This window comes from Chiloscyllium plagiosum, unplaced genomic scaffold (assembly GCF_037043375.1).
Source record: "Chiloscyllium plagiosum isolate Xiang-an unplaced genomic scaffold, Cpla_swu_hap1 HiC_scaffold_1, whole genome shotgun sequence".
Taxonomy (NCBI): Eukaryota; Metazoa; Chordata; class Chondrichthyes; order Orectolobiformes; family Hemiscylliidae; genus Chiloscyllium; species Chiloscyllium plagiosum.
The window spans coordinates 157,995,041-158,012,880 of NW_028270139.1; the positions used below are offsets into that span (position 1 = coordinate 157,995,041).

At 44.2% G+C, this 17,840-nt stretch overlaps 1 protein-coding gene across 1 annotated transcript in view; it reads left to right on the plus strand.

The window, feature by feature from the left end:
- Nucleotides 1-1,581: 1,581 nt before the first annotated feature.
- Nucleotides 1,582-17,840, plus strand: part of tlx2 (T cell leukemia homeobox 2) — a 75,824-nt gene continuing 59,565 nt past the window's right edge. The window contains exon 1 of the mRNA XM_043693278.2: nt 1,582-2,317. Within this exon, the coding sequence (XP_043549213.1) occupies nt 1,864-2,317 (454 nt within the window). The 5' untranslated portion in view covers nt 1,582-1,863. The remainder of the gene's footprint in view (nt 2,318-17,840) is intronic.

Genomic DNA, 17,840 nt, shown 5'->3' on the forward strand with positions numbered 1-17,840 from the left:
TGGACTAGATTAAATTTCAAACTGGTATCATTACCTCGTTTCTGATCACTGTCCGTTTTCTGAGATGGATTGTGGTAAAAATGAGAGGAAAGTGGCATCCATTTGATTGAAAAGAAACACACACAATAGGAATATTTCTCAGTGGTGCTCCGAATAAAAATAAACTAAAAGCACAAAAATTCGTGACAGAATACAAGGGGAAAATGACATGGGTTAAATTCTCCTAATCTCACCGTATTTTTAAAAATATATAACTATTTTAAAGTCCTATAATATAGGTGGAGAGGCACTTAGCAGGGCATATCTGCAATTGGTGTAAATTGCATTATGAATATTGTTTTATTAAAACATATAAAATATTTCGATTTAAATTTTCATTTTGAAACTTCCTTGCAAATAGAATTAATGAAATTTAAGACAATTCGATAATTACCGCTCTCGGATTTTGATTTTGTAAAAAAATGCAGAGATTATAAAACTACATACGCAAGGATTCAGCCGCCCCTGCTTATCATTCTTTGATAATTAACAGCTTGATGATGTGTTTATAACATAATTATCAGCTCTATGATATGTAAAGACATCAGTAATAGGTTTAAATTCGCATTGATGGGAATAATTCCCAAATTGAGAGAGCAAAACGAGATGCGACACACAGACTGAATTACCCGCCCCCAGAACAAAAATAAGGAATGCGAATTAGGTGAATACTTACCAGACATTCTGAGAAGGTAGAAAAACGGATTACAGTACCGTAATCGTGTTTGCATTTTTAACACAATTGTTTGGGGGGGGGGGGGGTTGTTTTGCATTCGAAATAGTTACCAGAATAGTTCAGAATTCCAGGTCATGTGAAGCCTTGAGGCAGCTCGCTCCATCTGAGGAACTAAATAATTTAAACCCAATTTGCTAACGTTGCATTAGGCCGTGCATTGTCTCTGAAAATATTAAAGCGAAGTAGGAGGAGGGGGATGCGATGGGAAGAAGTGCATGACTAACGAATTCAGGAAGTTGTTTGAGCATTTGCTGATGAGATTTCCCATCTATGCATTTTGTTAACACTAATTGTTTATTTTCCTTCTCTTCCAGCCGAAAGGATATTTAGGAGGCCGGGAGGACGGCGGTTTTTGTTTTTTTTCTCGAGTCTTTGTTGCAAATTGTATCTTTCCCCGTTTGCTAAGTGACCTCCTCCACCCTCCAGCTCCTGGCAAGAGGTGGACGCGCGTGCCGAGAGGCTCACGTCAATCAAACGGCGGTCGTCCAATGGAAATAGAGATCTTCAGAAAGGGACGGTGTTCTCCCGGTTTCTGAATGGGGAGCCGCCGAATGTTGACGTCACCCACGGGAGACTCCGAAAGCGATCGGCTCAGCTATCTGTCCGTCAGAGTGCGGTTTTAGCCAATGGCCGTGCGGGAATTGGTGGGAGGGCGGGACGAAGGTCGCCGGTGTCCGAACTGTCAATCAGGGGCGCAGGAGACCAATGAGAGACGAAGACCCCAGGATTCTCGACGCACGGGCACAGCTCCCTGCAGAAAGTCGGATTTAACTCGGCAGAGAGGAAATGTGCTCTTAATTGTTTATTTTATATACATATGAAAATAATTATATACACATATCATTTTTATTTTGTTTATTAATTAACCCAAATCAGGAGGAGGCGGGAGGAAGAAAGAAAACAAATAATCCAGAGCGTTGGACCGTGTGGATTTTTCCTTTTTGAGCTTATTTTGACATTGTCTCATTTGCAAAAAAATACAAAACATTTGTTGGGGGGGTGCACAGAAATAGAGAGCGAGGGAGAGTGTGCATTAGCAAATACCAACACATTGGAGAATTGCGACTGAAATAGCGTTTAAAAAAAACATGGATCATGCTGCAATTGAGCAAACGCACTCACAACATGAGCCCATAAACTTTGGAATTGATCAGATCCTGAACAATTCGGAGCCAGGGAGTTGCATGCACCCGAACCGAGTTGCTGAGTCGGATTACCAGATCGCAGCCAGCGTGTACAACTCCCAGCCTGATGGCTACAGTAATGCTTACAATAACGCCTGCAGTATGGCCGGATTGCCGGGATCCTATAATGTTAACATGTCTATGAATATGAATGTAAGTATGAATATGAATCTTAATATGAACAGCGGGGCCGGGGTGATCCGAGTGCCCGCGCACAGACCTATACCTCCTCCACCTCTGTCGGCCGGGATGCCAACTGTGCCCTGTCTCCCCAGCATGGGCAACATGGCAAACTTATCTAATTTAACTTTCCCCTGGATGGAGAGCAGCAAGCGATTTGCCAAAGACAGATTAACAGGTGAGGTGTTGCATTCCGTGTGGGTGTTGGGTGAATGAATGATATAACCTGTATTTCAGTTTCTTGTTTTTATAACAAAGTGTCGTTGTTATTTCAAGAAATGTGCAGAGTTGGAGCAACCGGTGAGTTCTTCCTGGTACAAGCACAACGGGCCGAGTGGTCTCCCGGCCTGTTCTCATCAATAACTCTATGAAATGTAGCAGTGGGGGAGGAGATGGAGAGAGACCCCGTAACCGAATGATGAGGAATATTTAACAAAGCAGCAAAACATCCGAAGTGGGATAGAGACAGGGAGATGGAGGTCTAGGTGAGAGGGAGCTGAAAATCAAAATAAGTGTTACATGGAAAGCGAAAGATTATTTAAAAAGGCCTGAGATTTGAATCTTGAATGGAGTAGTGTTGATTGGATGAAAATTGCAGAAAGTGGTTGTTTTAAGCAAAAGAAACTCGATCGAAATTAATCATGCGATGGAAAATTCGTTCCTTCTGAAATTTAATGAAAATAAACAACATTTTGATCAAAACAAGGGCGCATTGTCCATCCCATGCTGGAGTGGGGCCGCTGGTTTTATTTTCTCCCTGAGGAATTATAAGGGATGTTTCGGATAATGTGTTTCAATATTGAGTTGGGCCCTATTCAGTTTTTAACTCTCTCCATAGAAATACACACTAACATCCCAAAGTCAGAATTATGGCTATAATATATGTATATTCTAGCATTTAGGAATGTGCTTGGTAGATCGTTAATCCTATATTTAACAGTATCTGTCTCCAAAGTGCATGCATCTTTTAAAACGCTGGCTGTGAATTTATCAATCGGGTTTCCCCAGGAGTCAGACTGTGACTTGAACAGTACTTATTAAACCTTTCCAGCTGCCTTACTTGTCTAATAGATCACAGTGTCTTACGGGATATCAAAACGTGATTTTGCTTCGAACCAAGGCTCCATTTGTCTCTGTGGAAGGCCCCCTTCATGATGTGGTGTCGAGGCCCGCTGACCGTAATGTGAGCAGCATCAGTTATCGTGCCTCTGACCCCCGTTCATTGAACGTTGTCAGGTTTTATTGGTTCCGGTCGGACTGTTACACATCCGCCAGTTTTCCCTCAGTCTCTCGGTGCTTCTGTCGAGTTGCTGGTTACCCTCCTCTGTACAAATGCTGAACCTTCAAAGGTTTCTCCCTCAAATAGCATAACTCGTATCCAGTCTATTGTTGCTCTCAGTAAAAAAAATAATCAAATTAACAGATATTCGCTCCAATAATAAGTAGGAAATACGTTTGAAATGTTTGAATGCAAAACTTGTCGTTCAGGGAACTGGGCATCAATTTCTTCAATATAATTTGAACCTACACTTTCATGAAATTTATACTTTGAATATGAACAACTTGTTTCCAAATGCACATACACACATACACAGATACAAATAAATGGCCCCAGGTTGTTGTTTAGTCTTACCTATTCTAATTACTGCTCCTCGGATGCTGCCTGAACTGCTGTGCTTTTCCAGCACCATTCTAATCTAGACCCTGCCTATACTAATCTCGATCATTTGAAAATACAAGCCACTTTAAGGTAACACCGCGGACGCTGGAAACCTGAAACACACACAGAAATTGTTGAAGGAACTCAACAAATCTGGCAGTATCTGTGGAGAGTTGAATCTTTCAAACCCTTCGTCAGTTCCTCCAACAAATTCTGCTCTTTTGTTTTGTTCTCGTCTCATTTTAAATTAGAAGAAGCCTATTTTTTTAAAAAAAATGCTGTTTTTTTTGGGGGGGGGGGGGGTGCTAAATGGATCTGTCATCCGCTCATTGTTTCAAAATGAAAGCGCGGAGTTGAAATTAACGACCGAAGCGTTGAATTTCTCCGCCGACTGAGAAATCCCAGCGGCTTGTTGCAAAACCAAAAGAAACGAATCCGGCGTAGCACAAAGAGCTGCGGATGCTGGGAATCTGAAACATAAACAGAAATTACTGGAGGAACTCAGCAGGTCTGGCAGTATCTGTGGACAGTCTGAAGTTAACTGAGTTGCTCTCTCTCTCTCTCTTTGCAGATGCTGAGTTTGTCCAGCGTTCTCTGTGTTTGTTTCAAATGCCCGAGGTAATCGGTCATCATTCCTGGCGGTTATTGAAGGGGCATTTTAGATGTGGTGATGAGAAGGTGGACTATAGCGGATGAATAGGACTTCCATAACCCCCCCCCCCCCCCCACTTCTGTGTTTTCCCCAAATGGAGTTCTGTTTCTCGTCCTGTGGGCTGCAGCGCCGGCTCCAGGGATTCCAATTCCAAGTCATTTTGCAAATCCATAATCTTTCCTGCACTCAGACAGCATCAGTGTAATAACCTGCCGCTTCCAATACTATATCCGTTCGCGCGTTGTTACTATCTGGAGCCTTTGGACACGCGCCCGTGTCCATGCTGTCAGGGTAACAAAATATATTCAGAATGATTCCGGTGAACGGTACTCCAGTGAATTTCTTTGTAAGCGACGGTTTTAATCAAAATTGGTGACATTGGAAATCTCCAGGATGCAAGCGGGACATTTTTTTTTTGTCTGATCTTGGAAATATGTCGAGCCCCTGGCTTCAGAAAAGCAGATCAGAGCAATTTTGGTTGTTGTTTTTAAAGGATAGCTCTGGAGATGTGGGTGTCGCTGGCTGGCCAGTATGGTCCGAGTGAGGAGGTGATAGTGGTGAGCTGCCTTCTTCATCCTTGGCAGTACTGGAGGTGATGGCCCAGAGGCATGATGGGTGAGCTGTTAATCCAGAGACACAGACAGTGTTAGGGGGACCCGGGTTGGTATTCCCACCACCGCAGACGGCGGAATTTGAATGACCCCCCCACCCCCCCAGAAAATATTAAAAAACCGTGGATTCGTATAGCGTCCATGAATCTATGCCATTCTTGTGTGGCCTACATTTAACTCCCGCGGTGACTCCTACCTGCCTTCTGGGCAATGTACACTGGACTCGACAGAGACCCCAGCATCTTGTGCGTGAATTTTTAAATAACGCCCTGGCTACAAGGAAATTACGGGGAGTTTTGCTTCAATTGTTCCCCCGCCCCCCCCCCCCCCCCAGAGTCTCCAGATTTAAAAGCTTCTGCACGGACATCTCAGAGGGAGCTGTTTGATTTATCCTGGAAATAGTAAGTCGCGAAGATTTGAACTCAATGTCCAGCTGCCGCTTGAGGTGGAAAGGGGGGGGGGGGGGGGGGATGCCAGGAGTTTATTGCAGAACTAGCAAGGGCAGTGGTCCTTCCTCCCGGTCAATGTCTCGCCCTCCCAGAACAGTCATTAGCCATCAGCTGGCGTCGCGGGATCATTCTGAATTGGCGGTCCGACTTTCCTCCCCGTGGCAAGAAATGCAAAAACGTTTGCTGAGGAGCAAAAGGCTCTGGGGGGGGGTCTCCTCTAACCCCCTCAGCCCGAACCGTCCCCGCTCTATCACCCCAGTCGCTTATATAGACAGGGGAAATTATAGCACAGCGACAGTAAGAGAGAGAGAGAGAGACGGCAATATTAGTGGGGAATCGAGAAGGGAAAATTGGATGAAAACGAAATTTACAAAAACGAAATGGAAAGGATAATGAGCGACTTGATGAAGTAAGCGGGGAGAATGGAGCTTGGATGTAAGGAAGAAACGAAAATAAAGATTAGTTGTAATGAATGGAGTTAATTGCGATTAGTGGAAATAAATCTTGTTATTGTAACTATCCCCGCCTTTAACTTTTCTAAAGGATGTTTCCGGCCCGGCTTTCCTCGGGATCACCGTTTCGAATCCGGGACTAGGCACACACTTTCTAACACAGTGTCTCTCACACATCGTTCAGTCAAGTCTGGGACTCTTCCCGTCTGTTTTAGTTTTACTGCGATGGACAAAGCAGATTTGGGCGTCCGGAGACGGCCGGCAACCTGGCTATTTTTAAAATATCGATTCCCACTCGCAGAGTGGAAATGAATTTGTCGACGACGGATCATTTCTGAACGATATTTCGGAGCTCTTCCTCCGCGAGCTAGGAGCTAGGCCTGTGGGAAACTGGATGTGGAGGTGCTGCTGTTGGACTGGGGTGGACAAGTTCAGAGGTCACACGACACCAGGTTATAGTCCAACAGGTTTGTTTGAAATCACAAGCTTTCGGAGCGTGTGATTTCAAACAAATCTGTTGGACTAAAACCTGGCCCCGTGTGACTTTTGATCTTGTTGGAAACATGACCTTTATTTACAATTTTACAAGCTTCAGAGGCCGTTCAGATTAACAAAAACAAAATATAAACAACTTGGTCAAAGATATTACCACACACCTGGAGACCAGGCAGGCCTTGAGGTCAGGTCACCTGACTCAGAGGAAGGGACACTACCACTGCACCTTACGAGCCCCTCAGAGTGTTTCTGCAGGGAGGAGATATTTAATTAATATCTCTTCTCCCCCCCCCCCCCCCCCCAGCACTGCATTTTTATTTCTGTTCAGGCAATCGCCCAACTCCCTATTGAAAGCGTCTATTGAATCTGCTTCCTCAGACAATTCATTCCAGATCATAAATTCATCGCATAATGTAAATTCTCCTGATCGCTCCTCTTTATTTGCCTAATTATTTTAAGCCCGTGTCCTCAAGGGACATTTATAACAAGTCCCCGCTTTTGCACACTATCCAACCTTTTCCTCATGTCGAGCAGCTGCCTCTATGATTCACCTTCAACTCACTGTCCACTCTCCCAGCCTGATGGAAGTCAGCTATCCTCCACCTCGCGCGAGAATCTTATTGAATTTCACTTGTGAAACCAGCAGTTTTTATTTTCTTTTCCAAGTTTCTTTTCATTCTTTCAAGGAATGTCGAGGTCACTGTCAAGGCCAGCATTTTTGCTCGTCCATAATTGCCTTTGAAGGGAATAATTTGCTAGGTTAGTACCGAGTTAACTGCATTGCTGTGGGTCACACGTAAAGTCATAGAGGTATGCAGCACGGAAACAGACCGTTCGGCCCAACCTGTCCATGCTGCCCAGTTTTCACAATTTAAACTAATCCAATCTGCCTGCGTTTAGTCCATAACCCTCCATACCTATCCCATCCACGTACCCGTCTAAATGTTTCTTAAATGACAAAATTGTATTCACTTCCACCACTACCTGACCAGATAGCCTACCTAGTCCCATTTGCCAGCCTTTAGCCCATATCCCTCTAAACCCTTCCTATTTATATACCCATCCAGATGCCTTTTACATGTTGTAATTGTACCAGCCTCCACCACTTCCTCTGGCAGCTCATTCCATACACGCACCACCCTCTGTGTGAAAAAAGTTGTCCTTACTCCCTTTTAAATCTTTCCTCTCTTACCATAAACATATGCCTTCCAGTTTTGAACTCCCCTACACTGGGAAAAATACCTTGTCTGTTTATCCTATCCATGCCCCTCATGATTTTATAAACCTCTATAAGTTCACTTCAGTATCTGACGCTCCAGGGAAAACAGCCCCAGCCTGTTCAGCCTCTGCCCATCACTCAAACCATGGCAACAACCTTGTAAATCATTTATGCACCCTTTCTTGTTCAACAACATCCATCCTTTAGCCATGTAGGCCATACCCTGTAAGGAGGGCAAATTTCCTGACCTCAAGGATGTTAGTAAAATATACAAGTTTGTTTTACAATCGATGATGATTTAATGACCAGCAATGAGCCTTCAATTAATTGAATTCCAACCAGGATCACTGGGTCCCCATTCCCCCACCTACCCACACTTTATCTCTCATACTTTATAAATGAGGGTCGCTTAGATAATTTTCGGCTGGACGCCTGATGGATGATGCCACAGGTTTAATTCCTACAGTTGCCAAGGTTACCATGAAGGGGTCTCAACCTTGCCTGAGGTGTGGTGCCCCTCAGGTTGAAGCACCACCAGTAGTCACTCTCTCATGAGAGAGCATCCAATGGTTTGTTAGCACCATTTATTGCCTTTATTACTTTTATCCTAAATGCGTTGCTACATCTAAAACTTTTCAAGCATCAATGCCACGGTTTCGGGCCCAAACAATCGAGTGAAGGAGGTAAACGAGGCCAACTCATTATTCAGGTTAGGATTAGGGAGAGACTGTACTGAGTACCACATGTTTACTTTTGGAGCCCTAGCCATGTTCAAACAGGTTAGAAGAGATGAGAGGAAAGTTCAGGGTCCAGGTGGCTAGGAGCTAGAATGGGCTGCCTGATGTGATGGGCGAAAGAGTTTCGAAGAAGTATCAAAAGGAGACTGGAAAGGAAAAGCAGAACAGAAGTCCCTGAACGATAGGGTTAGAGCAGGAGAACAAACAATCCAGTCCTTCTTGACTTGATTGACTTGAAACAGAGAGTGGGGGAGTGGGTTGTAGGTGTTGGGAAGAATCGTGCTCTGTATTCCAGCTGAGTAGCCTGGAGCTTTGGTTGATTGACTAGTGGATAGAGTCATAGAGATGTACAGCACAGAAACAGACCCTTCAGTCCAACCCGTCCATGCCGACCAGTTATCCCAACCCAATCTAGTCCCATCTGCCAGCAACCGGCCCATATCCCTCCAAACCACAGAAGCCTCCAGCATGGAAACAGGCCCTTCGGCCCAACCTGCCCATGCTGCCCAGTCTTCACAATTTAAACTGATCCCATCTTCCTGCGTTTAGTCCCGCCATACCTATCCCGTCCATGTACCTGTCTAAATGTTTCTTAAATGACCAAATTGTACTTGCTTCCACCACTACCTCTGGCAGCCCATTGCAGACACCACCCTTTGTGTGAAAAAAAACTCCCCCTGGATTCATTTGTATCCCTCCCTTATCACCTTAAACCTACTTTTGTGTAGCATTTACAGCAGGGGCGCAGTTGGTATCTCTCTTTTTTTTTCTTTTGGGTGTTGGGTTCAGAAAGTTTTGCTTGCAGAGCCGCAACGGGGACTGAGTTCCGTGCTGGAGTTGAAGTGCAGGACTGGTCCATTGCTGGCAGTGCTACCTTCTCCTCAAGGGTTTCCTGAACAGCGTGCTGACCTGGGTACAGTTAAAAATCTTAGGGAACTGTCTGAATAACTCCGTGGGGGAGGGGAGGCAAAAATTATCTCGCAATAAATTAAAACAAATATTCAGGCCATTGTTGCCTGTGTCAGTTTCTATCAGTTTATGTCAGTTTATTGTGCGCATTAGATGTGCCAGTGTTTCCCACAAGGCTAAAGTGAGCACTGCAGATGCTGGAGATCAGAATCGAGTTTAGAGTGGTGCTGGGAAAGCACAGCAGGTCAGGCAGCATCCGAAGAGCAGGAACCCTTCATCAGGCTCATTCCTGATGAAGGGCTTTTGCCCGAAACGTCGATTTTCCTGCTCCTCGGATGCTGCCTGACCTGCTGTGCTTTCCCAGCAACACTCTAATCCAGACAGTGTTTCCCCACAATACAACAGCGACTAAAGATCAGCAGCACTCTCCTGGCGGCCTCGCGCACTGGGACGTCCTCTAGAGGCGCTACGTGGATGCAAGTCTGCCTCTCTGCAAAGAGGAATTGTACAATCCTCGTAGGAAGCAGATTCTCGTTTTCAGATGTACACGGAAGAACCAGCAGTCCCTATTTATCAGATTTATTTTACCCCTTGCCCTCTGACTGCTGCCCTGACTCAGTCGAAAGTAACCCCAGATACAGAGTGTGTATTCCAAACAGTTCCAAACCTACCACCATTAGCTTGGAAGTAAACATACATGTTTGCAAATCAACATTGTCAGAGATGTGATCACACACTTGTAGAACAGGTGGGACTCGAGCCTGGGCCTCCTAGCTCATGGATAGGGGCACTACCACTGCACCACTCGACACCAGGTGTATTAAGCTCAAATAATATTCATTACTGTCCGAGGAGGGGTCATTCGACCTGAAATGTTAACGCTGATTTCTCTCCACAGACGCTGCCAGTCCTGCTGAGCTTTTCCAGCAATTTCTGCTCTTGGTTCCGACATTACAGCATTCGCAGTGCTTTCGGTTTTGACCTTTCATTACTTAGTGGCCAAAACAGTGAAACTGCAGGTGCTGAAAATCTCAAACCAAAAGCAGAGAATACTAGAGAAACTCAGCAGAGTTAGAATCCCTGGAGAGACAAAGCAACGTCAACCTTGCTTTCTCTCTCCACAGGTGCTGTCAGACCTGCAGAGTTTCTCCAGATATAAATTGGACTGGAGTGGACAAAATAGCAACGCACCGAAAGCTAATGATTTCAAATAAATGGCACGGGCGGCACAGTGGTTAGCACTGCTGCCTCACAGCGCCTGAGACCCGGGTTCAATTCCCGCCTCAGGCGACTGTCTGTGTGGAGTTTGCACATCCTCCCCGTGTCTGCGTGGGTTTCCTCCGGGTGCTCCGGTTTCCTCCCACAGTCCAAAGATGTGCAGGTCAGGTGGATTGGCCGTGCTAAATTGCCCACAGTGTTAGGTAAGGGGTATGGGTGGGTTGCGCTTCGGCGGGTCAGTGTGGACTTGTTGGGCCGAAGGGCCTGTTTCCACGCTGTAATGTAATCTAATCTAATCTAAAATAAATCTGTTGGACCAGATATTAATTGCGTCTTGGGTAAACCTGCTACAAATATTGGCCGGCACGGTGGCACAGTGGTTAGCACTGCTGCCTCACAGCGCCAGAGACCCGGGTTCAATTCCCGCCTCAGGCGACTGACTGTGTGGAGTTTGCACGTTCTCCCCGTGTCTGCGTGGGTTTCCTCCGGGTGCTCCGGTTTCCTCCCACCATCCAAAGATGTGCAGGGTCAGGTGAATTGGCCATGCTAAATTGCCTGTAGTGTTAGGTAAGGGGTAAATGTAGGGGTAGGGGTAGGGGTGGGTTTCGCTTCGGCGGGTCGGTGTGGACTTGTTGGGCCGAAGGGCCTGTTTCCACACTGTCATCTAATCTAAAAAAAATGTACAATATGACCCATTGATTTCTAAACATAAAGTAAGTTCTCCACTGTACACGATTGTCCTATATGTCTAACTTGAATATAAAAAAAAGTCACACGATAACCATTATTTTTAAACTCAGATATAGCCTTACTACATTTTAACGCAACGTGAGTTCCGATCGATTCGTAGACAACCATATACTTAGAAATCATTATTGAAAAGAGCGAGTCCGTGTCTGTGCCTGGGTGTAGATGTTTCTGGATCTATACATATTAGGTTCAAACCCAGAAATCCTTCCCTAATAAATTACACCAAGCAGTGTCAAGCGCTGTATGTAGGTAGGGCGGATTCCCCTATTGACTTCCCACGTTCTATGGAGTACACGTCAGCTCAGTTATCGACCTCCTTCTCCGACACTATCAGGATGGCGGAGAGTTTATTTAACAATCTGTTTTGCGCCGTCTGTCACAAAATTGTCTCATCCCGTCACCGATCTCTACATGTCAACGATATTAAACACCACAAAAAGCATAGTTAAGTAAACTAGAAACATCTGACTGGGCGCGGTTGCTTTTTTTTTAGAAAACACTTAGCGTTTGGGAAATGATACAACATATTAGCCCATTAGCTTAAAATAAAGACAAGCCTATCGCTTTTGTGAACTAACACTCAGATGGTGTTCGCTTCTCCTTCTGGTAACCCAATACATGAACCAACCCGGAGTATTACATACAATCAAACCACTAACTACAGCAGAATTAGGCAGATCACTCCCTGACTTACTGCATATTTATTTACTCCTTCTCCTGCCCTCGAACACATTTTCTGCTCCAAATGATCAGGGCAGTGGGCAGGAAATGATTTGGTCTCCTTACTTGAGAAAAGATGTACTGGCACTGGAGGGGGTACAGAGGAGGGTCACTGGGCTGATTCCGGAGATGAGAGGACTGGCTTATGAGGAGAGATTGTGAAGTCTGGGTCTACATTCATTGGAATTTAGAAGCATGGGGGGGGGGGGGAATAAGAAACATATAAAATTATGAAGGAAATCAATAGGATAGAAGGAGGGAGGCTATTTCCACTGTAGGTGAAACTAAAACTAGGGGGCAGTGCCAAAGTAAGGGGGGAGCAGATTTGGGACTGAGTTGAGGAGGAACTTCTTCATCTGTGGAATTTCCTGCCCAGTGAAGCAGTTGAGGTGACCTCGGTGAATGTTTTTAAGGCAATGATAGACAGATTTCTGAAGAGTGAAAGAATTAAGGGTTATGGTGAGCAGGGAGATAAGTGGAGCTGAGGCCACAAAAAGATCAGCTATATTAATTGGGCCAGAAGACCTTCTCCTGCTCCTATTTCTTACATTCTTATGAAAGCACATCACCACACATCGGGTGATAGATATTTGGAAAGCTCTTTCATAAAGGACAGTGGATACCGGATCAGTTATTCATTTTAAATCTGAGACAGATTCATTTTTGTTAAGGTGTTAAGGGATATGGGCCAAAGGCAGGTATTAGGTCACAGGTCAGCCATGACCTGACTGAATGTCAGAGTTGCAGAGGCAATGGGCTGGACTAGCCTTATATAAATACAGTGGCTAAAAGGGCAGGTCAGAGGCTAGGAATTCAGCAGCAGGTAACTCACCTCCTGACACCCCAATGCCTGTCCACCACTGACAAAGCACAAGTCAGACGTGTGATGAAATATTCCTCATTTACCTAGATGAATATAATAACATTTAAGAAGCTTGATACCATCCAGGACAAAGCAGCCAATTGATTGGCACTGCATCCACAATAATTAACTTCTTCACTGCCAAAACTCAGCAGTAGCAGTGTATAACATTTATAAGATGGAGGTATTCACCAAGGCACCTGAGACAACACGTTCCAAAGCCACAACCACTTCCATCCAGAAGGACAAGGGCAGCAGATACATGGGAACACCACCAACTGCAAGTTCCCCTCCAAGCCATTCACCATCCTGACTTAGAAACCAGAGAAAGGGTGGAGGGGAATTCAACCCACTTTGTCCATGCCAATCCAAAGTCACCGTTCTAATCCCATTTTTCTGCACACAGCCCATAGCCCTCCAGTGTATAGCATTTACGGTGCAGATCCAGGTAGCTTTTAAAGGAGTTTAGGGTTTCTGTCTCCACCATCAGATTTGACAACAAATTCAAGACACCGACCACCCTCTGCATAAAAGGAAACATTCTCATGTCCCCTCTGCCACTTCTGCTTAGACTCAATCTGTGACCTCTGGGTTTTCAACTCTCCGCCAAAGGAAACAAGCTCCTTCTGTCTATTCTATCTCTACCCATCACAATTTTGTGTCCATCAATCATGTCCCCTCCCCCACCACAGCCTTCTCTATTCCAAGGAAAGCAACCTCTCCGAACTCTCCACATAGCTACAATTCTCCAGTCCAGGTAACATCATAGCAAACCTTCTGTGCCCTCTCTCCAGACCAATTATATCCATCCTGTACTTGATGGCAGAGGCAGTGGTGTTCTGGCTGCTGCAGCGTGTGGGGTCTCAGGGCACCTGAGTGTTCACAGACTGAGGGATGGACTTTGTGGCTTTTTGTTATGGCGATGAAAACTCATGGCAAAGGCAGAGTGTAATCTGGACATTGTCTTTTCTTTTGGCTGTTTCTTTTATTTCTGCTTCTATTTTTAATCCTGTCTTTTATATACTAAGAAGCTACTGAAGAATAGTGACTTTGTAGACTTTACTCTGCACTCCAGTATCCCTGTACCCAGGTACGTGTGATGATTAAAAAAACTACATCTAAATCAAAATCTAATGTGGTGAACAGAACTGCACGTAATACTCCAGTTGTGGCCTCACTAGTGTCTTATACAGTTTCATCATTATCTCCCTACTTTTATATTCTATATCTCTGCTAATGAAGCCGAGCATTCCATCTGCCTTCCTTACAGACTTATCTACCTGTACTGCTTTCCTTAGGGGTCTGTACACTTGCACAAGAAGATTTCTCACTTCATCTACCCCTTTCAGTATATTCCTGATTATTGTGTAGTCCCTTTTACTGTTTGACCTCCATAAATAGAGTGAACATCAACTGTACCTTTCTGCCCACTCCACCAACCCATCTATATTGTTTAGGAGCTTATAACTATCTTCCATGCTATCCACAATATGGCAAATTCTTGTGTTGTCTGCAAATTTCTCATTGTGCCCCCTACATTCAAATCCGAATAGTTAATCTCTAAAACAAACAGAAGGGGTCCCAACACTGAGCCCTGCAGAACACCATGTGAAACAGCATTCCAGTCTCAAGGACAGCCATCGACCTTTACCCTTTGTTTCCCGTAACTAAGCCAACTTTAGATTCAACTCGACACATTACCCTGTATCCCATGAGCTTTTACTTTTTAACCAGTCTGCCATTTGGGACCTTGTTAAATTCCTTACTAAAATCCATGTAGACAACATCCACTGCACTACCCTCATCAATTCTCCTTGTCATTTCCTCAAAGAATTCAATCAAGTTTGTAAGGCATGGCCTTTTCTTAACAAAGCCATGTTGACTATCCTTGGCCAGTCCAAGCCTTTCTAAGTGACAGTTTATTCGATCTCTCACAATTGATTCTGCCGATTTGACCACCATCGAAGTAAGACTAACTGTTCTATAATTGTTTGGCATTTTCTTTGTACTGTTTTAAAACAATGGGACCACATTTGTATTTTAGATTAGAGTGGTGCTGGAAAAGCACAGCAGGTCAGGCAGCATCCGAGGAGCAGGAAAATCGATGTTTCGGGTAAAAGCCCTTCCTGATGAAGGTTTCCAGTATCTGCAGTCCTTGTTTTTACCACATTTGTATTCCTCCAGTCACCAATGTTCAGTGAAGATTAGAAAATAATCCTCAGGGCATCTGCTATTTCCTCCATGACCTCGTTCAACTCTCAGGGAACAATCCATCTGGCCGTGTTGACTTATCTACTTCCAAGCATTCCAAATCTTCTAACATTTCCTCTCTTATTATGATTATTTTGTCCAATATTTCACTCTGCTCCTCTTAGATTAATACAACATCATCATTTCTTTCCTTTTTGAATGCAGAGAAGAAAAAAGTCATTTAAAATTCATTCTATTTCCTTTGCTTCTTCACTTAAGTTCCCTTCTTCATAGCTGACTGGTCCCACCTTTTCCTTAACTATCCTTTTGCTCTTTAGCTACTTGAAGATATATCAGCGTTCCATCACTGTGGCTGGGTCAAAATCCTGAAACTCTCCCGAATGCACTGTGGGTCTATCTATAGTACATGGACTGTAGCAGTTCAAGAAGGCAGCTCACCACCACCTTCCCAGAGGCAACCAGGGATATGCAATTAATGCTGGCCCAGCCAGTGAGACCCACGTCCCCTGCATTTTTAAAACAATAGCCAGAGCCCACAAAGGATCATTGATACTGAAAACCACAAATGCTGGACATCACAATGGGTCAAGCAGCATCCATGGAGAGAGAGTAACCTAATATTTGGTCTAGATGACTTTTCATCAGAGAATCTGGATGACTCTTTATCACTGTGATCTCCAGCATTTGTTGTTTTCAGTACAGATTCCAGCATCTGCACTAATTTGCTCCTACAAGGATCACTGATATCTCTCCTTTGGAGAAAGACAAGTATTTACAGGGATTGAGAGACACACGCAGTCCAGTATGAGGCGAGATGAAGAGGCAGAGCTCCACGACAACAGCCAGAACAGAGACTGAACCATTTTGTTGGTGTCATATTCAATTACATTAGGCCACCCAGCCAACTGTGTGAACTGAGCTCCCACACAAGTGCTTTAACCTTTCTAACTCAATAGTGAAATGAGAGAAGCTGATGTATTTGATCTCCACCACAAATGCTGCCCCCTCTCCAAACCTTAATCAGATCATTCATATTCTCAGTATCACTTATGATCCTGAAATGAGTTTTCAAATATCTATCTGGCCACCTATTTCCACCTGCATACCCATCCAGATGTCTTTTAAATGTTGTAATTGTACCAGCCTCCACCACTTCCTTTTGCAGCTCATTCCATTCACACACCATCCTTTGTGTGAAAACGTTGCTCCTTAGGTCCCTTTTAAATTTTTCCCCTCTTACCCTAAACCTACGCCTGCTAGTTTTGGTAGTTTCAACTGAAACATTCACAAGAACATTGGGTAATTATTTGAATAGAAATGGTGCAGGGATAAGGACAGAAGGTTTGTACTAGAAAACAGAACTGTGGCAGGCACAATGTGCTGAATAGCCTCCCACTGTGGCATAGTAATTCTGTAACTTCCTCAGGTAAAAGGTGTTGCATAAAAACAAATTGTTATTTCCATTGCATAACTCCAGGTAACAATGACAATTCACATCGATAGATTACATTTAACACAGACAGAGATGCCATGGCACTCCTAACTGACAGTGAGCTAAAGAAAATGAAATGAATCTGAATATTGCTGAGAAGAGATATATTTTGTCAAAGCTTTCTGTCTGCACAATTAGATCAGGAGTGATGATTTGAAGCTTGTTAAAAGTCAGAATGTAGAAAACTATAGAAATTTAAGGGGCTTGTCCAAATCTTAGTGTCTGATTGACTGAAGGCCCACATCTGGGAACTGGGGGGGTATACATCACTCCAGAGATTTCGGAGAGTTGTAAGAACTGGGGAGGATTGCAGAGAAAGATAGGAATTAGGCCACAATGGAATTCTGACCTAAGAATTTTAAATTTGATGTGTTACCGGGCTGGGAGACAATGCATGTCAGGGAACAAAGGAGTGATAGTTGAATTTTCTTTTAGTCATCCATGGGATGTGAGTGTCGTGAGCTGAGTCAGCATTTATTGCCCATCCCTAATTGCCCAGAGGAGTCAACCACATTGCTGTGGATCTGGAGTCACATGTAGGCCAGACTAGGTAAGGACAGCAGGTTCCTTCCTGAAAGGGGATTAGTGGCATCTCCCAAGCATCAGGTTCTTCTACGCAGATTCAGCTGGCTAATAGGCTTTGTTTAGATCAGAGTGGTGCTGGAAAAGCACAGCAGGTCAGGCAGCATCTGAGAAGTCCTGCTTCTCTAATGCTGCCTGACTTGCTGTGCTTTTCCAGCACCACTCTGATCTAACATCTGGTTTCCAGCATCTGCAGTCCTCACTTTTCTAATAGGCTTTGTCAACCTAAACTTACTGTCAGTCTATGTAACCCTTCCACATTAAACCTGCTTAATTTTTCTCTCCTGTTTTCAGTTTTCTCAGTCTCTGGGTCGTCACCTGGAGAGCAAATTGTAAATTTAAATGTACAGTTTCTTTACTTTGCATACTTTCCAAGTTACCAGTGTCAACAGATCGGAAGGTGGGCAGACACCTCTTTTGTCGGTTTGACATGAAGCCAAAGAGGGTTCATAAGCCTGAAAAATGCAGTGCAAGCCCCACAGCTGCCTTATTGCATAGAATTACATGGAACCTTGTAGCACAAAAGTAGATCCTTCAGACCAACAGTTTCCTGCTGGTTCCTGCACTCCACAAAAATTTATCAAATCCTAAAAGTTTATTCTCACTTCTTTTCTCCCCCTGGTACTTATCTTATTTGTCCTTAAGTTCATCAATGCTATTCACTTCAATGTTGTCATGTATT